The following is a 26,530-nucleotide window of genomic DNA, read 5'->3' as shown; positions in this document are numbered from 1 at the left end:
TTTTAGGATAACAAACTTTTTTACTAAACGTAAGTTTTCACTTAAGTTATACAAAATGGTCACAAGTTGTTTTTGAAGGGGGGAATCTATATTTGACAGCAAAATCATAGTGTCATTAGTAAGGGCTGTTTATTATTTCCATTTTGGTTTGGTCAAGCTTGCTGATCAACAGCATTCTGCATAAGTTAGACTTGGCTAGAGAGTACATTTTATTTTATTTTTTAAATTTTTTTTTAGTTGTACATGGACACGATACATTTATTTTATCTGTGTATTTTTATGTGGTGCTGGGGATCGAACTCAGTGCCTCATGCATGCTAGGCAAGCGCTCTGCCCACTGAGCCACAACCCCGGCCCCTAGAGAGTACATTTTAATGAACTAGGTTAGCTGCTTTTAAGGAATGCATCAGATTACCATAAAAAGTGTGGGGTGGTGGTGGTTGTGCGAGCGCGTGGGGAGAAGCCCACAAAATTAAAACAAATCTACCATCCCTCAAAAGTAACATAAACCCCCTTGTAGCTAACTCTTGACAGCTACCTTTATTCATAGTGCTTCTATTTATTTATTTTTATTTTTAATTTATTTTTTAGTTATAGGTGGACAAAATATCTTTATTTTATATTTATGTGATGCTGAGGATCAAACCCAGTGCCTCACGCATGTTAGGCGAGTGCTCTACCTCTGAGCCACAACCCCAGCCCCAGTGCTTTATATTTAAACCATGGTTGGGGAAATGAAAAAGCAGAGAGCCATTGCTTGTGCTTTATAATAGGGAATCAGGACAATACAGATTTGCTAATGTGTATTTAATCACCATAGCATTTGAGGTTTTATTCTGTAATGTTTCTGAGACCATACACATTAAATGCAAACCAAAAGATAAGAAGTTCTTGGTAGAATGGAAGTGATGCATACTTACTGATTGGACCAGTTTAAATATTATTCATGGCATACAGCCTAGTTCATGGTCTGGCTGTTCATAGGACTTGGGCTTCATTGGTCTTCCACTGTTCCACTACATTGCTAATGGACTCTCAGGATGAGGGACACTTAATGAAGCCTGAATGCCTAGCAGAACTATGTGGATCTGCAGAGCTGGGGACCATTTATCTTTCAGAATATCCAAACATCATCATCCCAAGTTATCTACATTAGGATTAAAATTTGGTTATGAGATATACTTTAGGTGCTGGTATGAGGTATTTTCTGGAATGAATAGTTCAAGCTTTAAAGTCCATCCTTCAAAAGAAAAATCTTTGGGGATAGCCGTGACCCCATGAAAATAATAGCTTCTGCTCTCCTCTGGTTCTGCTGTAATGTCAGCAACTGGTTCTGCCAGCAAAGGCTAGGTTTCCTGATGATCCTGCAGGGCAGACATCCTAAAGGCCGTCTTGTCAGGTTCCCAAATTGGCCTCTGGACTGGTGTCTCTCTCTGCTCCCTACATGCAGGAGTTTAGAGTTGTTTTAAAATATGCCATGAGATAGGGATAAAATTTCCTCCTCCACCACCACCACCACCAGGATGGCTAGTTGCCCAGGCCTGTTATTAGTCCATCCTTTTCTTAATGATTTTAATGATTTTTTTGAGTTTTCATAGATTCATGAGATACTAATTATTGTTTAATTCTGTAATTATAATTTTCAGTTTCATAATATCTTTTTCTCATATTTAGTTAAGTACTTGTGTTGTTTATTAATTTGTTCAGTTTTTGAACCATTCAGTGAAGAGAAAGCAGAGAGCCTATTATGTGCCAGATACTCCAGGCATGAGCTCCAGCTATAAATGAAGTTACTGCCCTCAGGGAGCTAAATTTCTAATAAAGGAAAAAGACATGTAATAAAGCTCTTCCAGTAATTGATAATTTGTCCAATGAGAGAGTGACTTTTTGCTTATGAGGGGATATGCATATAGGGAATGTATTTTATACAAGGACTTCGGATGTGTTTCTTCATTTTATACAAGTCAAAGGCTGTATTAATTCCTGGAATACAGAAACACCCAGGTCACCCTACAAAGCCAGCAAAAACTGTGTTTTTTGCTGTGTGCTGTGTCAGTTCACGTGCTTTCTTCTCAGGGTTTTAACTTAACTCTTCTATTTTATCTAACATTTCTAGGTATCTGAAGCAGAAGGGTTTCTGACTATCAGTCATATTACTGGGACCAAAAACCTTAGGTTAGTTTCTATTTTCCTCCTTAATTAAAACCATTGTGTCTTCAGGAATTGCTAGTGGTTGATTAAACTAGAGGTTTGGTTTAGCAAAAAATCAAAGATGTTCCTGGAATTTGGGTAGCTGATATTTTTAGTTCTGAAGACCTTTTTAGACTTTCCTTTATTGTTATTGGTGTTTAGGGAGGGATATGAGAGGGTGATTAGAGAGGTCTGTGCTTGTTTTCCTAAAGGAGATACTTTTTTTTTAAATTAATGTAGTTTTATAAATGCATATAATTGTTCCAGTACTTCCATCAAATTTGTTTTTGGTCTGTGTTTTGTGTAGGCCTAACTTGATATGCTAATGCATTAAGCCATTCTTTTATTCTTGAAGTAAATGCCCTTTAGTATATTTGAGAATACTATTTGCTTATATTTTGAGTAGAAGATTCTATAATAAATCCTGGTTTCTTCAAGTTTTAAGATGCATTTTTTTTCTATGATTAGAAATAATGAAAATATAAAGTTTGAAGAATATAAAGTTTGAAGAAATAAATATGACCTTTCCCCCAGGTTTAAATGATCCTTTGGGGGGGATTTATATAAACTACCTCAATTTATTATTTACTATTAAGTTGATTTTTTTCCTTATATAACCTGTTTCTGTATTAATTTTCAAAGAACCATGTTTCAATAATTATTTCTTAGAATCGAAACTTTTTAATGGGGTGTGTGTATGAGAGATAGAGAGACAGACAGACAGACAGAAATCTGTACTAGGGATTGAATTCAGGATGCTTTTCTACTCAGCTACATCCTCAACACTTTTTATTTTCTATTCTGAGACGTGGTCTCCTAAATTGCAGAGGCAGGCCTAGAACTTCCAATCCTCCTTCCTTGCCTCCTAAGTAGCTGGCATTATAGGTATGCACCACCCAGAACTCTCTTTTTTTGACCTTATCAAATCTATTTTCCCTTAACTTGGCAAATGCTAAAAGTTCTCTTATGAAGCCTAATTTTTTGAAATTGTGTTATAGTATGCTTTTATTTCTCTTGGTCATATTTTTTTAAAACAGGTTTTTCAAAAGATCTTTCCATTTTTATTGTGGTCAGAATGGGATATGAATTTAAGATGTATTTTTAAAATACTTCTTTGAAAATATAACTAGAGTTGAATGCTTTCTGCCTTTTCCTCTAGTTAATTGCTATTACTGATAAAGCAATAACTTTATCCATTAGAATTGCTTGTCACTTTATTTTTGTGCTTTTGTGTTTTTTGTTTTCATCTCTTTGGTTTTCTGAGGGACTGGGATGGAACCCAGGGCCTTGTGCGTGCTACTCAAGCACTCTTTTTTTTTTTAAGATAGAGGAGGGAGAGAGAGAGAATTTTTTAAATATTTATTTATTTATTTTAGTTTTCGGCGGACACAACATCTTTGTATGTGGTGCTGAGGATCGAACCCAGGCCGCGCGCATGCCAGGTGAGCGTGCTACCGCTTGAGCCACATCCTTAGCCCCTCAAGCACTCTTACTACTGAGCTGTACCTCTAGCCCTTTATTCTTATATTTTTGAAGTTATTCTAAGTATAAAATGTAAAAAGACCATTTTTTTAAAAATACAGAAACTGAAGATATATTAATACAAATTCCTGGAATAAGATTTAGTAATCATTTTTAGAGCATAGTGTGTCCAAAATCAGAATAATCATACATTTTGTTTTGTGATTTTCTTGGTATATTTTGAAAATTTTTCCTTATCTTTGAATGTTCTCAGAGGATATAAATTTTATGAGTTGTACAGTATTCTCAATCTTCTCATATTTTTACAATTTGCTCCTCTTTATGAACTTGCTTTAAGGGGCACAAAGAGATCTCATTCTTTTCATTTTTAGCTGCCTTTCTTCATTGTATAATCATTTTTTCTGTTCATATTGACCATAGTTTATTTGATGAGTCTTTAAATTTTGTATGCCAGTTGTAAATTTTCTGAAAACTTCGAAGACATGGAAGGAGAAATGTCTGCTATGAACCATAGCTTTGTTGGTTAAAAATGTAAACCCAACTGGACAGCTTCAGTTAAGTGTCTGCTAATTTTGTTATATGAGATTACTTGAGGTAACTTCCTTTTAGTCCTTTATGGGAACATTTACTTTTTAAAAAATTTGCAGAATTTCCATTTACTCTTGCTTGTTCACTTTTGTATATTATTTGGATCATCTCTCCAAAGTCTTACTTATACAAGTTACTGTTCTGTAGGTCTGCTTTCTCCAGTTCCTTTCATGTGATGTGAGATGTTTTAAGTTTCTTCTTCAGATAATGCATTATGTTGAGAGGTGCACCCCAAAATTGGATCAACTGTTTTTAAAATTTGACTTGAAACTTTCCATTCAGTTCAGAAATCTTAGTGTTCTCTGAATTATTAATGCATTGTGGATTTTCCCCCACCCCCCATCTTAAAGATTTTTCTTTTTTTAAAAATGTATTTTTAGTTATACATGGACACAATATCTTTAATTTTATGTGGTGCTGAGGATTGAACCCAGTGCCTCACATGTGCGAGGCAAGCACTCTGCCACTGAGCCACAACCCCAGCCCTCTTAAGATTTTTCATTCACTGGATCTAGACTTTGCATTGACTCATTCTCCTTTGGGTTTATCTTCATCTGTTTCTTCTAAATGTTACTAGCTTCAAATAAAAGTATTCCACATTTTAACTGACGTAGGGGCTTTATTTATTATTTTTTTTCAAAGAACTTTTTTTTTTTTTTTTTTTTGGTACAGAGGATTGAACTTGACCACCGAGCCACAACTCCAGTCCTATTTTGTATTTGTTTTTATTTAGAGACAGGGTTTCTCTGAGTTGCTTAGCACCTTTTTGCTGAGGCTGGCTTAGAACTCATGATCCTTCTGATTCAGCCTCCTGAGCTGCTGGGATTACAGGTGTGCACCACTGTGTCTGGCTTGTTTTTTATGTGGTGCTGAGGATCGAACCCAGGGCTTCACCCATGCTAGACAAGCACTCTACCACTGAGCTACAAAACCAGCCCTTAATCTACTTTAAATGAGGGGAAAAGTCCCACAATTTCAGCTAGTCCGGAAGGTCATTTAACTGGATGTTAATTCACCTAAATTGTCTCCTTTTAACATAAGGTCAAGAGTGTTTCTAAGTGACGTAAACTATTCAATGGGTTCTATATTAACCTGTTTTTGTACCATCATCCCAGATACAAATATATCATTTATTGTAATTACGAAATAGTTTTAATGTTTATTATGTTAGCAGAATTACACACTTGGGACTTGGTGGATTATAGGTCATGGTATAACTCAAAATGCTGAGGCAGGTTGGTTAACTCATCCTTGCCTTCCATAGCAGTGCTCTTATTTCTTTCTTAGCGGAAGAAAAAGCCAATACCCACCTCCTTCTGGGCATGTGCTTAGACTCCTGTGCACGCTACCTTCTGTTCTCCAAGCAGCCATCACAGGCACAAAGGATGTATGAAAAAGCTCTGCAGATTTCTGAAGAAATACAAGGAGAAAGACACCCACAGGTAAAGGAGGAAAACACGCAGTGCCTTTAGAAATGCCACACATTGGGAACAGAATCAGCCCCAGTTCATTCAGTTTCTTACCACCAGTGTCCCTGTCCCTGACTACTTGTTTCAGAAAAGATTTGAGATTACTGATCCGTCACTACTAGGGAGGTGTAAGCAGGCACTGTGTGCTTCTGTGGCTTCAGAGCATACCGTGTGGTATTTCAAAGTGGAGTCTGCAGACCCCCGACTAGAATTTTTTTTTTTTTTTTTTTTTTTTTTTTTTTTTTTTAGAAAGAGTGAGAGAGGAGAGAGAGAGAGAGAGAGAATTTTTTAATATTTATTCCTTAGTTATCGGCGGACACAACATCCTTGTTTGTACGTGGTGCCGAGAATCGAACCCGGGCCGCACGCATGCCAGGCGAGCGCACTACCACTTGAGCCACATCCCCAGCCCTAGAATCTTATAAGAAAGTTATACATGAGTGTCCTTGCCTCCCTTGCCCCACAGTTAAAGAATTTTTTTTTTTTTTTTTTTTTTGGTACCAGGATTGATCTCAGGGACACTCATGGACTGAGCCACATCCCCAGTCCTATTTTATATTTTATTTAGAGAGAGAGTCTCATTGAATTGCTTAGTGCCTCTCCTTTGCTGAGGCTGGCTTTGAACTTGGGATCCTCCTGAGCTGGGATTACAGGCGTGAGCCACCGCCCCTGGCTGGGACTCATGTTATAATACTGAACATGTTAAATTGAAATCATCCCTTTCTCTTCTATCAGAATAAATTCTCAAGTGCTGAGGAGTAGATTGCTTTATTTGAAAGCTTGCAGTTCCCAACCTAAGACCCACTGGATTGAACATGGAATGTTTGGGAAGGGAATTTGAGGTACAAATTATCTCCAGGAAAGGGATTTTGGACTTATTAAAAGAGAGTGCAGGGCTGGGGATGTGGCTCAAGCGGTAGCACGCTCGCCTGGCATGCGTGTGGCCCAGGTTTGATCCTCAGCACCACATACAAACAAAGATGTTGTGTCTGCCGAGAACTAAAAAATAAATATTAAAGTTCTCTCTCTCTAAAAAAAAATGCAGCTGCTTGGGAACAAAAGATTGGGTTTATTATTAAAAAGAAAAAAGAGAGAGTGCCTTATGAGAGTATCATTGAGGAATAATACAAGCAGCATGGGATTCAGATCACTGAGAAATACAATCAGAGGGCTTAAAGCATGGGATCAGTGGGTAAGGGAGGATGAAAAAGTCTCTTAGTACCAAAAAAGTTTAAATACTTTTAATGTGAGTCTTCCTATATAGATGATATATCACTTCTTTGTGGAGTCTCAGCATCACCAGCAGGAACTACATATGAAACAATGAGGCTCCCAGATCCCAGAGGTAGTCAGATCATAGGAGGCTGCTTCTAAAAACTGCTGAACCTTTAGTGGGATCATATTGGAGCTTCTTGCTGTTGCTTTTCACTTGGTACTTCTAATTTGATAAAATGAATAATACTTATTAATCTGATTATTTCCTAATTTTTAAAATTTGTATCATTTGTTGAACTAATATCTATTGTACAATTTGAGTAACAAATGCCCACAATTTGTTAAAGGCTGATTACGTTCCTCATCTTTTGTGGAATGCCTGGAAAGATGAAATCTTGACTATACTCACAATTTAACAAACTCCAAATTAATATTATGGTGTATTTTTAAAGAAAAATCTGTTTTTCTCTTATCTAACAGACCATTGTGCTCATGAGTGACCTGGCTACTACTCTGGACGCACAGGGCCACTTTGATGAGGCCTATATTTATATGCAAAGGGCATCAGATCTGGCAAGACAGATAAATCACCCTGAGCTGCACATGGTACTCAGTAATCTAGCTGCAATTTTGATACACAGAGGTAGGTAGCTTTGGAAACTTGACAGACTTGCTTTAGGAAGGGATATTTCTTAATTATGAATTTGTGAAATGGTATTTAAAGGAAGGTAAGGGGAAATGCGGAAACTCCTAAAATTAAAAGGCTGGTTGAATAAGGCCAAAAACAACATGTCTGTTAGGTTGAAGAACTATTTTGTTTAATTTAGGTAACTTCTATATTTTTTGCATTAGCCCGATGAACCATTATCAAGCTAGGGAAAACTTCGTAGTGCTTTAAAGATTGCTGTTCTCACAACTATACTGCATTTCTGTGTTGGCAAAACTAGTGTGATTAGGAATGTGTGTGTTAGCACACTAGGATACATACTGCTTAGGGCTTCACCTGCATTTTTCAGAAATCTAAGATAACATGTCACCATACACAGATCATCATAGTGTAGTCCTTGTCCAGTCCAGTGAGGACCCTAGGGTATACCAGAAAGGACATAGTAAGGAATCCCAAAACACTCAGTGGCTTGGTGTTTTACACATTCCAGGCTAAATCAGGTTGTCATTTAGGAAGAAAAAGAGGCAATACCAGCCTTGTCACTTACTAATAAATACACAGTAAATTACACCTGTATCCTCATTAATGCTTTCTCTTCAGATTCACTTTGAAAACACATTTTCTTCTTATTCTTCCTTTTCTCTGGGTTATTTTAGAACGATATACACAAGCAGAAGAGATCTACCAGGAAGCACTGAAGCAAGCAGAGATGAAAAGAGATGAGGTTTCTGTACAGCACATCAGGGAAGAATTGGCTGAGCTGTCAAGAAAAAGTAGATCTTTGACTTAATATTATCAAGCGTTAAACCCATTTTTTTTTTGTAGGGAGGGTAGTTTCTAGTGGCCTAAAGGAATAACTATTATTCTAGTGTCTGTGGCACCCAAATTAATGGTGTAAATTTTGTTCTTGATATTCAGGGTTCCTCAACTTAGCCTTGGTGAAGGACAAGTTGTAAATACTGCCACATTTGTTTTTAAAGGAAAACCAACTTTCACCCTTCACTAATTATGACCTCTAAGGATTGATGTCAAATGATGCTTTCCATTGTATTATATGGTTAGGTGCTGTCCATGCTGGTCTAAGTGTAATTATGGATTAAGATGGGCCACTTTTCCTCTGGGTTTTGGGTGTGGGGTCTGGTAATTATGCCTAGCATCGCTACCGAAAGATTTTTGGTTCACTGATTTGCTGCCCTTTCTTCTTTTACTTTGTCAATATCTGGCAGATCAGAGCTACTCATGGCAAAGGGAAATTATGGTGAGTTGTTTCTATTACCTTTCATGAAGCACAGTGGGATTTAACACACAGAGGAGGAAAAGTGTTATATTAGTTTGTCTGCACCCAGCATGAAGTTTTAAAGTGGGAATTAGGCAGTTGAAAGTGTAGTAGCCTTTTGGTCATAAATAAAAGTGAACTACTTATCTGGTTATATGTTGAGGGGAAGAATGATGGAACCTCTTTCTTGCCAGTGGTATCCTGGAGCATCTGACATTTTTTTGCAACTGTGAGGTCACAAAACTGAGTCATCTGAGATCCTCTTTAAAGCAATGCCTGGGCTGTACCCTAGACCTGACTAGAATATGGCCCTCCAATGTAGATTTTAAAATTCCCAACCTTGATTCTACTTAGTATCCTCTTCTGTAACATGAGGAAAGAATGAGATTCTTAGCCATGGGAGAAAGTATCTGGTCAGATAACTTTAAATGAGTATACTGCTGTGTTGAAAGAGCTTTATTGCCCTGCCTCAAAGTATGTAAACACAAGATACATAGATGGATTTCCTTACCTCAGCAGACTTGCAAAAAGCCATTTGTTTAGGGGGAAGGATAGGTTTTCTAGGTGCCATTAAGGAACACTGATATTGTTGATATGCCTTTGTGAGTGGGGTGTGAGTGGAATTGGTAAACAGATATTTTTGGTTCATATGTATACACTGGAAGTATCTTTTCATAATAAACTATACAACAATATTGTATGTATTCCAGTAATCTTTTAGTTTCTCAGAAAAATAACTTGCTGAAGAATTAAATGTAGTGTCAACCACTCACCTTCTATATTGAAAATGTTTTTACCTTTTCACAATTGCAAGCGTTACCAGAAGTTAGGTTTTTCACTCCAAGTTTTATTTAAGAATTTTTAATCTTCCACAATGATTCGGTTTGTGGTTCCTCTCCTGGAGAAACTGAATTTTCAAAAAGTCTCTGCATGCGGGTATTCTCATGAAAGTTGTTATAAAACAAGGAAGTGAAGCAAGAAAAGGACCGACCTCCTTTACTGATTGGTTTGAATTTAAATGTAAATGTTTAAAATAGTGTAGTTTGAAATTTTGAACTGTACTGTCTTATGTCACTGGAATTTTCAGGGCATAAATATATTCAAAATATAATCAACATACCAAAATTAAAGTATTTTGAAATATCCAACTATAAACATAAAATGGAAAATTGTGAAAATACTTCTATCAACAGTATTGGAAGACCTTGATTATGTTCTGAGTGCTAAAAATCATGTTGTAAGGACGATTTTAAATCTCAGCCTGCCGCAAGATGTTATATGCATTGGTTTGCACCTAACTTCAGCAAGTTATCAGTCATTCTCAAATGCTATGCTTGAGATTTACATCATGGTAAGATGTACCTCTGCCCCTCTTAAATAATTTGCTTTGTAGCTAAGCTGTATGAGAATTCTTTTTATTGTTTTTGACCTAAAAAATGATGGATTTTTATCTCCCATTCTAAAATCTCTTCTCCAGGTGATGGTAGATGGAGCATTACATAAATGTGTTGGGATGAGGATGGTGTTAGTGGCAGCTCACTTTGGGGTGCTTGAATGGAACTGCAAAAGTGACAAGTTAGGCTCTGATCCAGTAGGTTCTCAGAAACTAACCTAACTTGGGATAGATAGCTTAAGACCCTCAGGATCATAGAAAAATATCATGATCTGTTTGGGTCAGTTGGCAACAAAGTTCAAAAATATTAATCAGTACCTGGGGGGGAAAAAAAAAAACCTTTAAGCAGAAAACATTCATTAGAACATTTAGTTGTTATTTTCCATTCACGTTAAAATTATGTTTGATTATAATAATAAAGGCCTCAACTTTGTAAGTAATAGGAACTCCGACCATAAGCCTGAGCTAAAGTTTATTTTGAGGACCAAGAAAAGTGTGGACTGACAGGTGTAACGGTTTTGATTGCAGACATACATGGGTTAGAGCCTGTTTGTCATTTATTGAATGATATGGGCCTGTTTCTGTAAAACAGGTGATAGGAGGGTCTCAGTCAGCAGTTAATCATAGACCCGTTTACCTAAGAGGCTTGAAAAGATTTATCTTAGGTTTACTTGAAAGTCTATAAAATGCTAATTTACTCATTCTGAGACTTCCTTCCAGTTATCCAGTAGCATTTTCCCCAAACCATTAGTATTTATATGCTATGGAAAAATGCTTAAATGCTGTGATTAAATTGTATGGAAAAAATTTTACAAGCAATTCTTAATGATGGATAAAACTGACCCTTCAGTATAATTAGGACTTAGTCTTTTAAATTATTTGTACCTTGAATCTGAAATGAAAAATGATAGTAAATGATTTCCCAAGGAAACAATGTAGGTGGTGACATGTAGAGATGGAAAAGGACTGTGTGTTCACCATGACATTTGTTCAGGATGCAGCACAAAAGAGAATGAGATAATACACAGATGATCATACACAGATCATTATCTAATTTTATCTCAACCAATCATATTATCTCAACCAATCATATATCAAACTAAGAAAAATGTGTTTTTCCTTTGAAACCTGAGACAACAGAGCCTTAAATAACAAATAATCTGTAGCTATGGACAGGGTAGTCAAATTTATTTCAAAACAAAAGCTTTGTTGGACTGCATCAAATGCAGAAGAAAAGGTATACTTAGGGGCATGGTTAAATTACCAGTGTGCATAACAGTGAGGTATGCCTCAAATAAGCCTTTAAAACTTTAAAAACTGAACTATAACATATCCATGCAGTAATATTTTTTTTCAGTGCTACTAGTGGAAAAAAAATTCAAAGCCTGCATTGGAAATTACAGTATGGCAGAATTCTGTTGCTCCTACCTTTTGACCCTAATGTATAGATTTTAAGACAGGGTCTATGTTAAAAATCTAAACATTTTCACAAAATTTTAAACATCACTGGGAAGCTGAATTTAGAGAGAAAAAATCAGATAAAAGTACAATGCCCGTGACAGCCAACATTATAACTGGGCTGTATGAGGTTTGTTTAGAAGGCTAGGGTTAAAAAGATAGACAAAAAAGATTTTAAAAAATTACCCCCAACGTTGATGCGCTGATTTGAACATAAGTACACCAGATACTACCGCAAGGGGATACACTGCAAAAAGGTCATCTATTTACATAAGAGTGATTTAAAGACATTATGATTTTCTTTATAAACAGATGTAAGAACAGAAATTGTCCACTTTTGAAACTACATTTCAACCCTCCACTATTATTAGGATCCACTGAATAGCCTGTATCAGAGGCAGTTCCCCCCACCCCCATTTGATTTTCCAAATGTATTTCCATCATTTTTTCTTCATCTGTGGCGCTGGCTCTCCTGAAGTCTCTGGGCACAAGTTATGGGAGGGCAGGTTTTTGACCTGCAACTGAAAATAAAATTACCAAAAAACTAAAGCTCCCTCCTCTGTGCCCATTCCCTGCTTCCCATTCCTTCCCTGTGCAGTTCAGTCATCACTATCGGATAGAGTCTCATACTGTGCAGAGAGCAGAGGGGCTGGCTCCCGCTCCCAGATCCGGTTCTGTTGGTGAGGAGCTGCTTGGTTCACAGCAGAGGGAGCACATGCAATGGATGTTGGTGGTGTACTGCTGAGCATCCGCATAGTCAGAGGGTTAAAAGGAAACTGAGTTGAGCCTGGCAAAAGAAAAATGAGGTCTCAGTGTCGTACACATACTTGCTGTTTCATCCAATACCACCTAGGTTGGATGGAGTAGCACAGAATTACTTTGCTAAAATGGTCTTGTGACACAATTAATACAACATAGAAGGACTAGCATTTCAGCGGTTAAGATTCTAGCTAGTGACATGCAGCAATCAGTGCAAGTATAAAAAGGATGAATAATGAGAGTAAGCACAAGGGTTGCTGAACCCAGGGCTGGACTTTCAGTTACCTCTATAACTACTATTATGTTTCCATAGAGAATCACACAGAACTACTGAATATTAAGCCATTAAGTCCCAAATTTTCAATTCTGTGATTATTTCAATAAAATGAAAGCAATAGATACAATATGGATTTATATATTCAGACGTGTTCTCTATTTTCGCAAAAGAACAGACCTCCAAAAACAATTATTTCAAAGTTACCATAAGTAGTATATTTGCTGCTCAAGAGAAATGCAACAGTATAATGCTCAGAAGATGAGGGGACAAGTATCCAGAAACTTCAGCAGGCTAAGGGGCAGCACGATGTGTTTACTTACCAGAATCTCACTGGGCAGGTATAGAAGTAGGGCACACTAAGAACCCTGCTACCTTGTGTCCCCTGAACACTTCCCTAGCTTAAGAAACTGAAATCATAAAAACATACCATTTTTATGGTCTAATAGTAATTTCTTTCTCAACATGTGAGAAGCAGCTATATTGTCTAGGCTGTAAGCTTTCAAACTAATACACAACTACTTGCCACGTGGCATGAGAATTTTAGAAGAGAAAAGCCCTAAACTGTATTTGTCTAATGCGAAATTTTTTTCTCACTGGGAGAGCACATTTGAAAAAAATTTTTTTGGTTACATATAATATATACTGTTCTTCTAAGTATATAATTCTCTGAAATACACAGCAAATATCCGATTTATTTTAAAAGAAAGCAAGTCATGCTGGAGTTGTAGCTCAGCGGTAGAGGGCTTGCCTAGCAAGTGTGAGGCACTGGGTGTGATCCTCAGCACCACATAAAAATAAAGGAAAAAAAAAAAGTTTATGAAAAGGCACAAAATAACACTTTCATCAGCTTATGTAGATGTAATTTTCTTCTCATTTCTGAACTTGATTTCTTAGCCTTTCATAAGGAAGTTCTTAAGGAAATACTAACAAGGGGAAGTCACTTTTAGGAGTAGCACTTTACATAGACTTATTTGCTTTGCAAATAGCAAATGTTGGCTACCAACCAGCATAAATACAGATAGAAAATGGATGAGATTATTTTCATAGCTCTTTTTAGTTCATGGTATCAGACCCTGCATTAAAAATTTTGAAGATTCTATGCATTCAATTTTTATTCTGGAAAGTGGAACTTATTAGTGATACAGAAGGGGGAATAAAGTATTTCTAAGTTTTTATAAGGAGGAGTGACAAGGCATTGATAGAAGTTGCTTTCTAGTAGTTAAACTGGGTTCCTCACCTGTGGAGGAGGGCCTGTCTTCCCAGGCCCAGCCTGGTGTCTGTCTATGGTAATCACCTTCTGAATGTACAGAGGATACTGATGAGGGCCGTTCAGTTCCTAAATATCCTTGCCCAGGGATAGGAGATTTAGACTTTCTGCTGTTAGACTTGCTCATCAGCTTTGGTTTGCAAACTCCTGCTAAAAGTGAAATCCAAGTTAAACTATTAAATAATACAGATTTATTAGAATGATAGCATAAAAAATCCAGATTCTAGTACACAATGAAATAGCACTATTTAAAAGAAAGCCAGAATTTCACTTGCAGCAAACACAACAAAGGGGTACATCTTTATGTTATAAACTTAAAATGTGGCAAATATTGTTAAAACATCAAAGCTGGCCTTAAGAATGTGGAAGCTGATGGGCTGGGGTTGTGGCTCAGTGGTAGAGTGCTTGCCTGCAATGTGTGAGTTACTAGTTTTGATTCTCAGCACTGCATATAAATAAATGAATAAATGTCTATCAACATCTAAAAATAAAAAAGAATATGGAAGCTGTGCTAAAAAAAGAGAAGGTTTACACAATCTTAAATTCTTACTACCTACCTGCTCTCTCTGGCTCTCAATTTGAAAGAAATAAATGGTGCGGCAGTGATGGTGGGTGGGGGGTGTTAATTACACCACTGAAGTGTACATCAAAGGGAAAGTATTTAGCAGATGTCTCTTTATGCCACTATGGGACCTCAGCAAAGGTATATTTTCTCAGGCTCTGTTTAATTCATAGGAGTCACAGAGCTAAACCCCAGCCCTTATTTATTTACTTACTTACTTTGACTGGGCTCTACAATAACACATGTATGTGTGTGTGTATGTATATATATAAATGTATGTGTGTGCACACACACGCACTGGGGTATTGAACTAAGGGCCTCAGTGTATGCTGTGCAAACATTTTACCACTAAACCACATACTAAGCGCTAGAAAAAAATATCAGACCTCAAAAGTGATCAGAGCTCAGGTCACTAGCACAATTTCTCAGTCCCAACAGAATAATTTTCACCCTATCCCAAATCCTATACAACTAGGCTCATAATTCCATACCAGTCACAATCATAACCTTCAAGTATATTTTTTAAAATATATTTTTCAATTGTAGATGGACATAATACCTTTTATTTTTTATATGGTGTTGAGGATTGAACCCAGTGCCTTAGGCGTGCTAAGCAAGCACTCCACCACTGAGCCACAACCCTAGCCTGACTTTCTCCTAAAAATCAATACAAACTAGAAGGTAAGCAGGAAGGAAAAGACAATGCTCATTTTTTTTAGAGTAGCCGGTAACTATCTTTAGCTTAATTATGTGTAGGTTAAAAAAAAGGTCTAATCTCTTTAATCTTTTCCTTAAACATAGTGAGAGCTTTTGCTTGAAGATAACAGAAGAAAATAAACCTAAACTAAAAACTGAAATACTGCTGAACTTCAGGTAAATTTTTTAAGTATAAAAGATATTAATTCTGAAATGATTAAGAAAAAAAGTCGTTTAGAGTAAATAAAATTTTTGTATGCTTGGTTTTAACAGGAGGTAAAAAATGATCTAATCCAACTTTTTTATCTGTGTGTGTACATTAAGATATGTCTGGAATAATGCTTCTCCAGCAGCAGCAGCAGCAGCACTACTTTCTAGATGATGTGATCCATATGGCTTAAGCTTACACTGTGCCTGTCATTTTTTCTTACAATTGGAAGTCACTTTTATTAAAAAACATGTATGCTTCTGTCATGATAATGTATAGGTAAGTACAGATATGTACTGGGTGTAGTGCCACATGCCTGTAATCTCAGCAACTCAGGAGGCTGAAGCAGGAGGTTCACAAGTTCAAAGCCAGCCTCAGCAACGTAGTGAGGCCCCCCTGTCTATAAAGTAAGTAAATAAATAAGGGCTGGGGATTTAGGTCTGTGGTAAAGTGCCCCTGGGTTCAATCCCTACCCCCTCCAAACCAACAAAAAACATTGTGAGGGCTGGGGTTGTGGTTCAGTGGTAGAGTGCTTGCTGAGCATGCGTGAGGCACTGGGTTTTTTTTGTTTTTTTTTTTTTTAATATTTATTTTTCAGTTTTCGGTGGACACAACATCTTTATTTTATTTTATGTGGTGCTGAGGATCCAACCCAGTGCCCCGCGCATGCCAGCAGAGCGCGTTACCGCTTGAGCCACATCCCCAGCCCTGGGTTCTAACTTGACAACACGTAAAAATAAACAAAATAAAGGTACTGTGTCCATCTACAACTAAAAACAAATTGAAACAAACAAACAAAAATACTGTGATGCCAGATAATATAGTAACCTAGAATGTTACTATATCATCTGGGCATATGAAACGTTTTTAAGACTTTTTCTCTCTCTGTTAAAGAAAGAGGTGACTGAGCCCATAAAGACAAATGCAATAAAGACAAATGCAATTACTTGGTAATGCACCAGAACTGGTAAAATAAATAAATTGGTTCCTTGGGAAAGGCAGCAGCAGGTCACTAAAATGAAAACTTTACCGGAGTGAGGTGATGGGTCTCCTTCATCTCTCCTGGTCTCATTGCTGGTCACAACTGAGGTGCTGGCACTACCAGGCACTACTCCCACAGGTTGGGGCATGACAACTCCATGATCCTCAACTTTGTCATCAAAGCTTCCCATGAGAGCCTTCCTGATAATATCTTCTAGACCAAGATTACTGGCAGGATCAGCAAAAGAATGACTTCTAGAGCTAACTGAGCCTGGAAGAGACAATCAAGCCATTTCTGCTTGTCTGAGAGGCAGATCAGGGCCACAGGGAAATGAACAGATCACACCAGCCCTCCAGCCCACTCAACTCGCACAGCACTCAGCAATTGCTTAGAACACCACTGAGGGCTCCATACAATAGCCTTCTCCATGTGCAGATATTTTAAGGAATCTTATTACTCCAGGGAATCAGTCACCCACAGGTCTATTTTTCATTTAAAGGTTTTCTTTTTTGTCAGCTTCCTAGTGTTTACACTGTTACTTATCAGATTTGAATTTCTTTTGCTCATTTATCTTTTCAGGAAGTATTGACTCTACTGACTCCTTAACTAAATTCTTATTTCATTTTTGCACACTGGAGCAGTTTCCTGGCATGCAGTCAGTACTCAATGTGTATTTGTTGGACTTGTCTGCTACTGTACCAAATTCATATTGGTAAATAATGTATTTTGGTAAATACACTGGTAAATAATGTATTTACCTGATGTAGTAACTGCTGGCAGATTGAAGATCTCAGTTCCTGGCTGAGCAGCTGCTGTATTTAAAAAACATTTAACTGAGATGAGACAATCATGTATGCTGATTTAAAAAACAAACAACAACAACAACAAAAAAAAAACCTAAACCAAAAAAGCAAATCTTACAATAAAATTAACCTTTTTATTTTCCATGATCTCAACCTTTATTTTTCATCTGTTAATAAGTATACAAAATGAAATAGTTAAAAAAAAAAAAAAAGAAAAAGAAAAACAAGGAAATCAGGACATTAACAGGTGAGGTAGGAAACTCAAAATAGAGGTAATATAACTTACAAAGGGGAAAGAAACTTTGCACTGCTGGAGAAAAACAAATAGGGAAAAGTCCTTCTCCGAACAGGAATCCAGGCTTCCTAGCAAAGAATTTTGGACTTTTAAGTTGACTCCTGAAAGTACCAATGGGTTTGAGGTAGCCTGAGATTAGATTAAGGGGAAGGTCACACCTCAGTGAGTATGAAGTTGACTTAAGTTCCTACCATGGAACTAAAAACATTCTCAGGACATTCCCTGGATCACACAAAAGAGTCTGCCTGTTGATTCTTTCATTTCTGCTAACTGCATTTTATAACTGTACAGTTTAAATGAAAACAGCAGATAAACTGGGAACTACCTCTAAATAATTTTGTGCCCGAAGGAGAAGGGGCACAAAATGGGGACATAAATGCTGTGTCTGCCACTTCTTTGAACTTGATGTTGAGAACTTTAAAAGGAAAAAAGAATGCGGGAAATAAGTGGGTGACTAAATAAGTAACAGGAGGATGGATTTTTACCTAGAGATGAAAGCCATCAGTGAAGATGGAAGAGTGTGCCTAGAAAGTAACTTTCCTGATCAGGAAAAGCTTGACACTGATAAGAGGAACTAGGACAGTGGCTACGGATAATGGTCGTCTTTTGGGCCAGGAAACACAGTAAATATAAATCTTAATAACACAGCCTTATAGTTACCACAGGGTTTGTGAAATAGAACTTATTCATTCATATGCCAAATATTTATTGAATTGTTGGCTGAATCACAATAAAATTACCTGCTTATTAATCAAAAATGATCAACTAATAACTTTATGAAGTTCAACCAATGATACTATATAGATATTTACTTAGAATGTGCCCCAGTGTGTTACTTTCTTAGGCCACACAAATCAGAATCACCTGGGTAACTTGGTAAAAATGAAAAAAAGGACCCCTTGTTTTAAGATAAAATATGACAACTGCTCAGGAGGGGAAAGAAAGGTGGATATCTAAGAGCTGTGTGGAAGGCAAACAGAGGAAGCCAAGAAAGTGCGAGCCAGTAAGATATTGAAGAAGAAATGAGGTCTGCAAAGGTCTGTAAGTAGAGATATGATGATAAAACCAGAGTTTCCTAGGGATGAAAGTGACAGTTTAAACCCTCACAGTGGATGAGAGAGATCAGTGTATGAGAAGAGCCCTGAACAATCTCAAGGACTAACAAAGCAAAACTGAACTTCCAAGAAGACAGAAGAAACTTCCAAAGAAGTAGAGAAGAAGAAAAACAACCACCACTACCCAAAATAGCAGGAGAATGTAGCATCTGAGAGACGAGAACAGAAGGAAAGAGCAGAGAAAGGAAAAGGCTCACTGTCAGAAGCTGCAAAGAGATGGTTTGCTATACTGGTAACTGAACCCAAGGTGGTCTATCACTGAATTCTATCTCCAACCCTTATTATTTTGAGAGTCTAAGTTGCCCAAGGCTGGCTTTGAACTTGGGATTCCCCTGACTCGGTCTTTGGAGTTCCTGGGGTTACACTGTGTGTGTCACCATGCTCAGCTAAAGGTAGTTTTAAAGCACTAAGGTTTTTAAAAAATGAAGTCATTGTTGTCTTTCATAGGAAGAAATGGAACTGAGACAGAGCAAAGCCCTCCTGGTTGCTGATGGCAGTTCAATTCCCAATGAGAACTGAATAGTGCTCTAGGGCCTGGAGCCCACTGTGAATTCCCCTTTCAACAGTCAAGGTTTGCATTCAAAAATATCCTAGACTCTAGAGCAATTTTATTAATATTTGCCTTAAGACATTAATACTCTATTTCCTGTTAAAGTTGGATAACTTGTTTCATCACTCATTTAAGAGTAGAGACCATCGGTTAACACAGAACTCTGCTCAATAAACATTTGTACAATTGGTGAGTAAGGGCTGCTGTCAAGGACAATGCAAAACACTAAGAGAACAAAAGTAGGCTTCTTCACTCCAAGTGGTATTTCTCCATCAGGAATTTCTTTCCCACTTAGGGGGCAAGACAAAGACTAGAGGGACAAGTGCAGACCATACCAAGGTGGAACAGTTCCAAACTGGCTGCTCTGAGATCTACATCTCCATGCTTTGACAGGTTCATCTTTGAATTCTGACAGGATTTCAACATGAAGGTAGTTGGTGACATTTGAGAAGCTATAAATGATAGATGAGACTATTGAAGCTTTGAGATAGAAAACTGTAATGATAATATTAAAAGGGGGATATGGTACCTATAGGGCTGACAGTAGTTCTGGTTGGCATTATCTTTGAGATGATTTGTTGCCATTAAAAAAAAAAAGAATTTAATAATTAAAAGCTAGGATAAATTCACATGGAAGTGACATTGGGCTCATCCTTTTTTCTCTTTGACATTCAACGGTTAATCACAAAGTGAGACAGATCCAAACACACATACACCTGGCAGTTCACAGTTCAGAGCCCACAGTTTCCTTTCTTTTGGCAGTGTCAGGAGACCGGTAGATGGTAGATGGCAGAAACAGAGCAAACGGGGGTCTATACAGATTCTACCACAGGATGGAAATGACGGATAAGTAAGACTGGGTGATAGTACAAGTGAGCGTGCTGCGTGACCAAGTGCAGGAGGGTTCTGATGAATGCATGCACATCAGCCCAAAGGAAAGTTCTGCCATAGAGTTTCATTGGATATTTAACCACAATCTGGCTAAGGATGCTGTGAGTATAGAACTGTTAGAAGCCTGTTAGTACATCACTGGAAGCATAGACTCTGGAGTTGGAATGCCTGAGTTTAAAACCACAGCCCCATTACTTACTAGTTATGTAACCTGCGCCCGTTATTAAACCTCTCTGAGTCTCAGTTTTCTCATCTACAAAATGGAGATAATTATATGTAGCATGTGGGTTTGTGAGGATTAACTGAATTCATATATACATACATATGTAGAATAGTGCCTAGCACACATTACTGGTCTCCCTTCACCATTATTATTGATGATGTTATACGGTAAGTCTACCAGAGTTGCTGAATGTCCAGAGAGACCCTGGTGGGATAGAGAAAGTAGCTGGAAGGGAGCAAGCACAGATTGCCTTGAGAAGGGGAAAGGTGTGATTTAAAAGTAGCCCACTAAGAGAACTTGACACCTATATTCATACTTTGTGTATTTATAGCTTCAGTGTTTAGACTGCCAACAAAAAATGGTGATAAGATCTTAGGCTACCTTAATAACAATGAATTTACACTAGATCATATCACACTATTTTGTGGAGAGCAACTGAGATAGCAGGATTACTCAGAACAAGGATGTGAAGAACAATCAATGAAACTAGGAATATTTAATAGACTCACAAAGGACATGACTTCAGATAGTCTTTACCTATCTGAAGACATGGCGTATGGAAATGGCCCAAAAAGAAAAAACTAAAATCGGTGACCTAAAAACAAACCCCCACAACTGTCCAAACCCACATAAAAGTATCCCAGACATAGCATTAGTTCCCAGAGAAAATGGGCAACTTCAGAAAGGAGCAGGTTCCTGCTTAAGCAGGAACTCTTGTGAACTGGCAGATATTTGGGGATGAATTTAGGATTAAATATGTTGGAGGTGTTGAGGATCAGATGCCTTCAAACTTAAGGGTTACAGAAGAGGCAATGTTGGCAATACCAATACTAATGTATGTTTTATTCAGGGTTAATGAAAGAAATCCCACTTACCCATATCAGAGTCACCTCCACCAGAAGAGTTCAACTTACGAAAAATCTCCTGCTTCTTTGATTTAACCATGGGTGATGTATTTTCAAGCTTGGTGAAGAATGAAGGCAAGTAGCTTATACTCCCTGGTGAGCGGGAATCATTTCTGTTAGGAACACAGTTCAGTTTATTATAATCATATACTCCTAACCTGGGGACATTCCTATTAATAATGGTGATGGTCATAGAGTACTGGGAAAACTACAGCTTATATTTGTCGTTAAGAAATTATGTGACCAGGGGCTGAGGCTCAGTGGTAAAGTGCTTGCCTAGCAAGTATGAGGCACTGGGTTCGATCCTCAGCACCACATAAAAATAAATAAATAAAAGGTATTGTATCTGTCTACCAAAAAAAAAAAATTAAAGCCAGTCAGTATACCATGTAACCCAGTAAGTGCCAAGATTTTGAAAATATTTCAACAAAAATGACACAGCTGCATTAAAATAGGTTGGAAATCATAATCTAGTTATATAATGTTAGGTAATGTTAAAGTAATGTGAGTATATAACTTATAAGAATATATTACTTTTCATAGATGTTCCACAGTTGGAATGATAAGATAAAATGGGTTAAGAATACTTTAACTCTCAAAGATGAAACTGTAAAATTGGGATTAAAATAGATAAATCCAGAGTAGGCACTCTTTAAGAAATCAACATGTAGCAAATGAATATTAGCAGGAAAATTTGGAATACTTTCGTTTTGATGGTAGTTAAGGGGTACTAGGGATCAGACCCACAGGCACTTAACCACTGCCACATCCCCAGCCCTTTTAAAATTTTTTACAGACAGCAGACCCTGACTTTGAACTTGGAATCTTCCTGCCTGAGTCATCTGAGTGTGCCACTGTGCCTGGGAGAAACAGCTTATAAGCATGAACTATTTATGATTACCATATAAATTGGGGAGCTATTTACTAGCTTATAGAGATACTTTTTCTTGAGGGGGGCGTTTTTCAGTACTGGAGAGTAAATCCAGGGCCTTCTTCATTCTAGACAAGTGTTCTATCCTTGAGCTATATTCCCTTTTTTTTTTAAATTTTGAAATAGGGTCTCATTAAATTGCCGGATTATAGGTGTGCAGCACTATGTCCAGCAGAATTACTTTATCATTTTATTATCTATTTATATATTTTTAAAATATTTATTTTTTCGTCATAGGTGGACACAATATCTTTATTTTTTTATGTGGTGCAGAGGATTGAAACCAGTGCCGCATGCATGCTAGGCAAGTACTCTACCTCTAAGCCACAGAATTACTTTTTTTTTTTTTTTTTGGTGGTGCTGGGGATTGAACCCAGGGCTTCATGTATACAAAGCAAGCACTCCACCAACTGAGCTACATTACCAGCCCTAGAATTACTACTGAAATTATAACTAATAGCACACCTGCCTATAAAATAATAAGAGTTCTTACTTAAGCAGTCATCAGTTGGATTTGAATAGACTAGCTATACAGTAAAAACAAAATTGTCCATTTTTTTTTTTTTTTAACAGTCATTTCAGTCCCAGCTGAGTTTAATGGAAGGGTTTCATAGTTCACTGGTAGCTTCCTATACTAATACACTTTAGAAATCAAGTCTCTCTAATAGTTCTAGGCCATCAATGATCTAGCTAGGGGCCAGAGATGATAACAGAGTGTATAGAAGGAAAGCTGTTGGTAACCTCATCTGGTCCTGTAGATTCATTCATCATGCAAACACAAGAAAACTTATATCTTCAAAGGAGTTAAAACATGGTCCCTGTCTTAAACATGTAAATATATAATTAAATTTAATATCATTCCCTCTCCAAAAATAAATTTTCTTCATTTCAATTGAAGGCACCAATTTTGTTTGTTGCCTGTGAGTATATGCACTAGAAATACACTTGGGAGTTAGACTTTCCTCTTATCAGTCTGACCAGAGGTAAATCATGTATTTACCTTTCAGCATCAAGGAGGGTGTTACACACCAAGGAAACAGCATGAGTATAGATGAAAAGGAATTCAGTGTAAAGCTGTGTAAACTAGGTCCTGAGGGAACTCAAATGCCATGCTAGCCATATAGCATTTTACTGGATGTGAGACAGATCACTCTGGTAAAGTATGAAGAGGGGCTGGATTGGGCCAAATCAAAGACATCTCATCATTCAGAGGGTTGGAGTTAGGATTAGAAAAGATAAAATATGTAAAGCAGTTTGGTCTGTATATAGTCTGCAATGCTTTGTACACAGTAATGTAATGGTAATATTGACTAAATTGTAATGTTGGTGAATCAGTCAGGGACCACCTCCCCCACCACAATTTTTCTTTAAAAGAATATGAGGATTTAATTTCAAGAGTAATAAACATTTTTTCAAATCTATTTAAATGATGATATTTTTGCTATAATCCACTAGCATTAGCTCCCTGGGAAAATAGACTTAAGTGGTCAAAGTTCAAAAAGCCACTAAGCCTGACCCCTGCAGAGGAGCTGTGGTTGGGAAGTGCACTCACCTCTGCTCTGTAGGCTCCGAGCCCCTCTGAGATAACAGCAACATGTTGTCCTGTTTCTCATGCACAACTGGAACCTGGGGTGGGGAGATGGGCTCGTAGGGCTCTGAAGGGACGTGACTCCTCTCTGGAGATTTCCCAGGTCTGCTGTTGTAACATATAAAAGGTTAGATTGCCCTCTACATATTGACTGATCATTCTAAACAGAAACTGTTAACTCATGACTTCATTCTGGAGAAGTAAAGATTGCTGATTTCTATTATATCTAATATATCTAATTACTGAAAATGCCTTTTTCTCCACGGACTCAGGAGTCATATACCAGTTAGTACCACAGGACAGCAACAGCGGAAGCAGCAGCAGCAGCAGCAGCAGCAGCAGCAGCAGCAGCAGCTCCATCCTGAGGCTCTGCATGTACTTCAACATCAGACTCCAACCTGCTCTTTGGCCAGTTAGTTCAATTGTGCCCTCAAGGGTTTTACTGTTTATTTTGGTCATAACTTATCAAGTCTTTGCTCATTAAGGACTAAACTGAAACATAAGAGTTCTGACCAGTGAACCCACACTATAGTTAATGGTGTGAGACCTTCTCTGCAATTTAATGTTTTTCCTCTGAATACCACTTTTTTTTTTATACTGGGCATTGAACTCAGGGGCACTCAACCCCTGAGCATCTCCAGTCCTATCTTATTTAGAGAGAGGGTCTTACCGAGTTGCTTAGTGCTTTGCTATTGCTGAGGCTGGCTTTGAACTTGAGATATTGCTGCCTCATTCGCCAGAGCTGATGGGATCACAGGTGTGTGCTGCCATGCCCAGCTTGTTTAGAGTCTTTTAAAAGTCTTTTACATAGAGATTATGCATACTAAACACCACTTGTGACTTTCAATATCTATATATTACTATTAAACATTTCCTTTCACAATCAATTCATCTAGTTCTGATTTTTTAGAAATATTTAGTTCCTTTGGTCTTTACCTCCCAAACTAAATATACACCTTTACTTTTTGATTTTTATCAACTATTTTCCACGAAAGAGTTTGACTTACCTTTTTCTTGTTTTTAGCTATTATAATCTTTGTCTTTAATGTTTGTCTATTTAACCTTAAGCAGCATACTTCAACCTTTTTTTAAAATGAAGAAATTAGCATGTATATCCTTCTACCTCTTTTCTGTGACTTCCCTTCTCTTTCCTATGTCTGCCAGCCATATTTATTTGATTTACAGCATTTATATTCTATGCTAGAACTACATATAATTTTTTCTTTATTTTGCTTACAGATTAAAAATCAGTTATGGGTGTTAAAACAACAATATGAATTGTGAGAACAGTTTAAACACGCTTTTTTACTTGATTGACTTGCTTCAAAATAATTCAGTAGGTTGGGGGTTGTAGCTCAGTGGTAGAGGCTTGCCTAGCATGTGTGAGGCACTGGGTTTGATTCTCAGCATCACATATAAATAACTAAAAATAAAGGTCCACTGAAAATTGACAAAAAAAAAAAAAAAAAAAAAATCCAGCAAAGCCTGTGCAGTTGCACATACCTGTAATCCCAGTGGCTTGCGTGGCTGAGGCAGTGGGTTCCTGAGTTCAAATTTAGCTTCAGCAACTTAGCAAAGCCCTAAGCAACTCAGTGAGACCTTGTCTCTAATATAAAAAGGGCTGAGGATGTGGCTCAAAGGGTAAGTGCCACTGGGTTCAATCAGTACCAGGGTGGGAAAAGGGAGGATAAAAATGAAATGAAACTGGGTATTTACTGAGGATTATAAAAGCTGGGTGATAGGAGTATGGAGATGTACAGTACTGTTCTTACTTTTTGTATATGTTTGAAAATTCTAAAAAAGACTACTCAGCTTCTTAAACACATATTCTTACTTCCTTCTGTTCTTTGCTAATTTTGAGGGGTGGCAGGCAGACTAGAGAATCATCTCTGCTACAGATTTGTCTTCATATTCCCAGTTACGGTTCATCAGCCTTGTGTGTCTTCCCCGTATCTGCCACTCTTTGCTCTGTTGATATTTCATTTTTTAAAAAAAAACATTTTTAGTGTAGATGGACATAATACATTTTATTTATTTGTTTATTCGTGCTGAGGATCAAACCCTCACATGTGCTAGGCCAGCTGAGCTACAGTCCCAGCCCAATATCTCATTCTTGTTCTCTAAATTCTTATTAATTCCCTTTGTGCTATTTAGCTATAAACATGTTACTTTGTAGTCTATCATTTTGAACAAAAAAACTGCCTCCTTTTTTCTTAAATCCAGACCCAGAACATCAGGTGAGAAAGTACACTCTTTACCAGATAGTCCTGTCACATTAAACGCTTCCTCCCACTGCGCCTCTATTGGCCCCACTTTCCTATTTGTAATGTCACCTTTTGAAGCATCTATTTCTGCTGCCCCAACAGAAAACAAAGAGTGAGATGTTTGAGAGATTTTTTTTTTCTTTTTGGTTTTCAGATTAGGGTCTCACTCCATGCTCAGGCTGTCCTCGTTCCTGGCTCCTCAGTAGCTGGGATTACAGGCCTGCCAACGTGCTAGGCTTGACAGATGTTTTGGAAGGAGCACTTAAGTATCCCTAAATGACTACTGAACTTTACTTTTTTAGGCTGGGTTGTGGCTTAGCAGTAGAGCGCTTGCCTAGTGCATATGAGGCACTGGGTTCAATCCTTGGCATCACATAAAAATAAAATATGTTATTGTGTCCATCTACAACTAAAAATCGAATATTAAAAAAAAAAAACTAAACTTTTTCATAACCAGCAAATAATAGAACATCAAA

At 37.4% G+C, this 26,530-nt stretch overlaps 2 protein-coding genes and 1 pseudogene across 39 annotated transcripts in view; 1 reads left to right on the top strand and 2 right to left on the bottom strand.

The window, feature by feature from the left end:
- Window positions 1-24,677, top strand: part of Ttc19 (tetratricopeptide repeat domain 19) — a 43,934-nt gene extending 19,257 nt beyond the window's left edge. The window contains exons 8-14 of one of the 12 annotated variants that reach the window (XR_013092678.1): window positions 3,567-3,632; window positions 5,548-5,702; window positions 7,425-7,587; window positions 8,268-8,384; window positions 8,838-8,869; window positions 15,405-15,476; window positions 19,150-24,677. Coding sequence is in view for 7 of the 12 variants with exons in the window: in XM_076870330.1 (XP_076726445.1) it covers window positions 3,567-3,632; window positions 5,548-5,702; window positions 7,425-7,587; window positions 8,268-8,384; window positions 8,838-8,869; window positions 10,081-10,107 (560 nt within the window). In the remaining 5 variants the exon portion in view is untranslated. Of the gene's footprint in view, window positions 1-3,566; window positions 3,633-5,547; window positions 5,703-7,424; window positions 7,588-8,267; window positions 9,583-10,080; window positions 10,448-15,404 lie in introns of those variants that run through there. The other 11 variants (XR_013092679.1, XR_013092680.1, XM_076870331.1 and 8 more) reach the window with 11 other exon arrangements.
- LOC143409851 (ubiquitin-conjugating enzyme E2 N pseudogene) lies at window positions 899-1,379 on the bottom strand (annotated as a pseudogene).
- Ncor1 (nuclear receptor corepressor 1) overlaps window positions 9,714-26,530 on the bottom strand; it is a 155,256-nt gene continuing 138,439 nt past the window's right edge. For 9 of the 27 annotated variants that reach the window (XM_076870297.1, XM_076870295.1, XM_076870320.1 and 6 more), the window contains 7 exons: window positions 23,755-23,898; window positions 21,242-21,384; window positions 20,343-20,396; window positions 17,248-17,301; window positions 16,538-16,759; window positions 14,012-14,191; window positions 9,714-12,525 (listed from right to left, as the gene is read on the bottom strand). In XM_076870297.1, coding sequence (XP_076726412.1) covers window positions 12,338-12,525; window positions 14,012-14,191; window positions 16,538-16,759; window positions 17,248-17,301; window positions 20,343-20,396; window positions 21,242-21,384; window positions 23,755-23,898 — 985 coding nt within the window. In that variant the 3' untranslated portion in view covers window positions 9,714-12,337. Of the gene's footprint in view, window positions 12,526-14,011; window positions 14,192-16,537; window positions 16,760-17,247; window positions 17,302-19,587; window positions 20,397-21,241; window positions 21,385-23,754; window positions 23,899-26,530 lie in introns of those variants that run through there. The other 18 variants (XM_076870306.1, XM_076870313.1, XM_076870315.1 and 15 more) reach the window with 8 other exon arrangements.

Source organism: Callospermophilus lateralis, chromosome 11 (genome assembly GCF_048772815.1).
Source record: "Callospermophilus lateralis isolate mCalLat2 chromosome 11, mCalLat2.hap1, whole genome shotgun sequence".
Classification (NCBI taxonomy): domain Eukaryota; kingdom Metazoa; phylum Chordata; class Mammalia; order Rodentia; family Sciuridae; genus Callospermophilus; species Callospermophilus lateralis.
The sequence above is the reverse complement of the archived record's forward strand: the minus strand, read 5'-3'. Positions and strand labels throughout refer to the sequence as shown.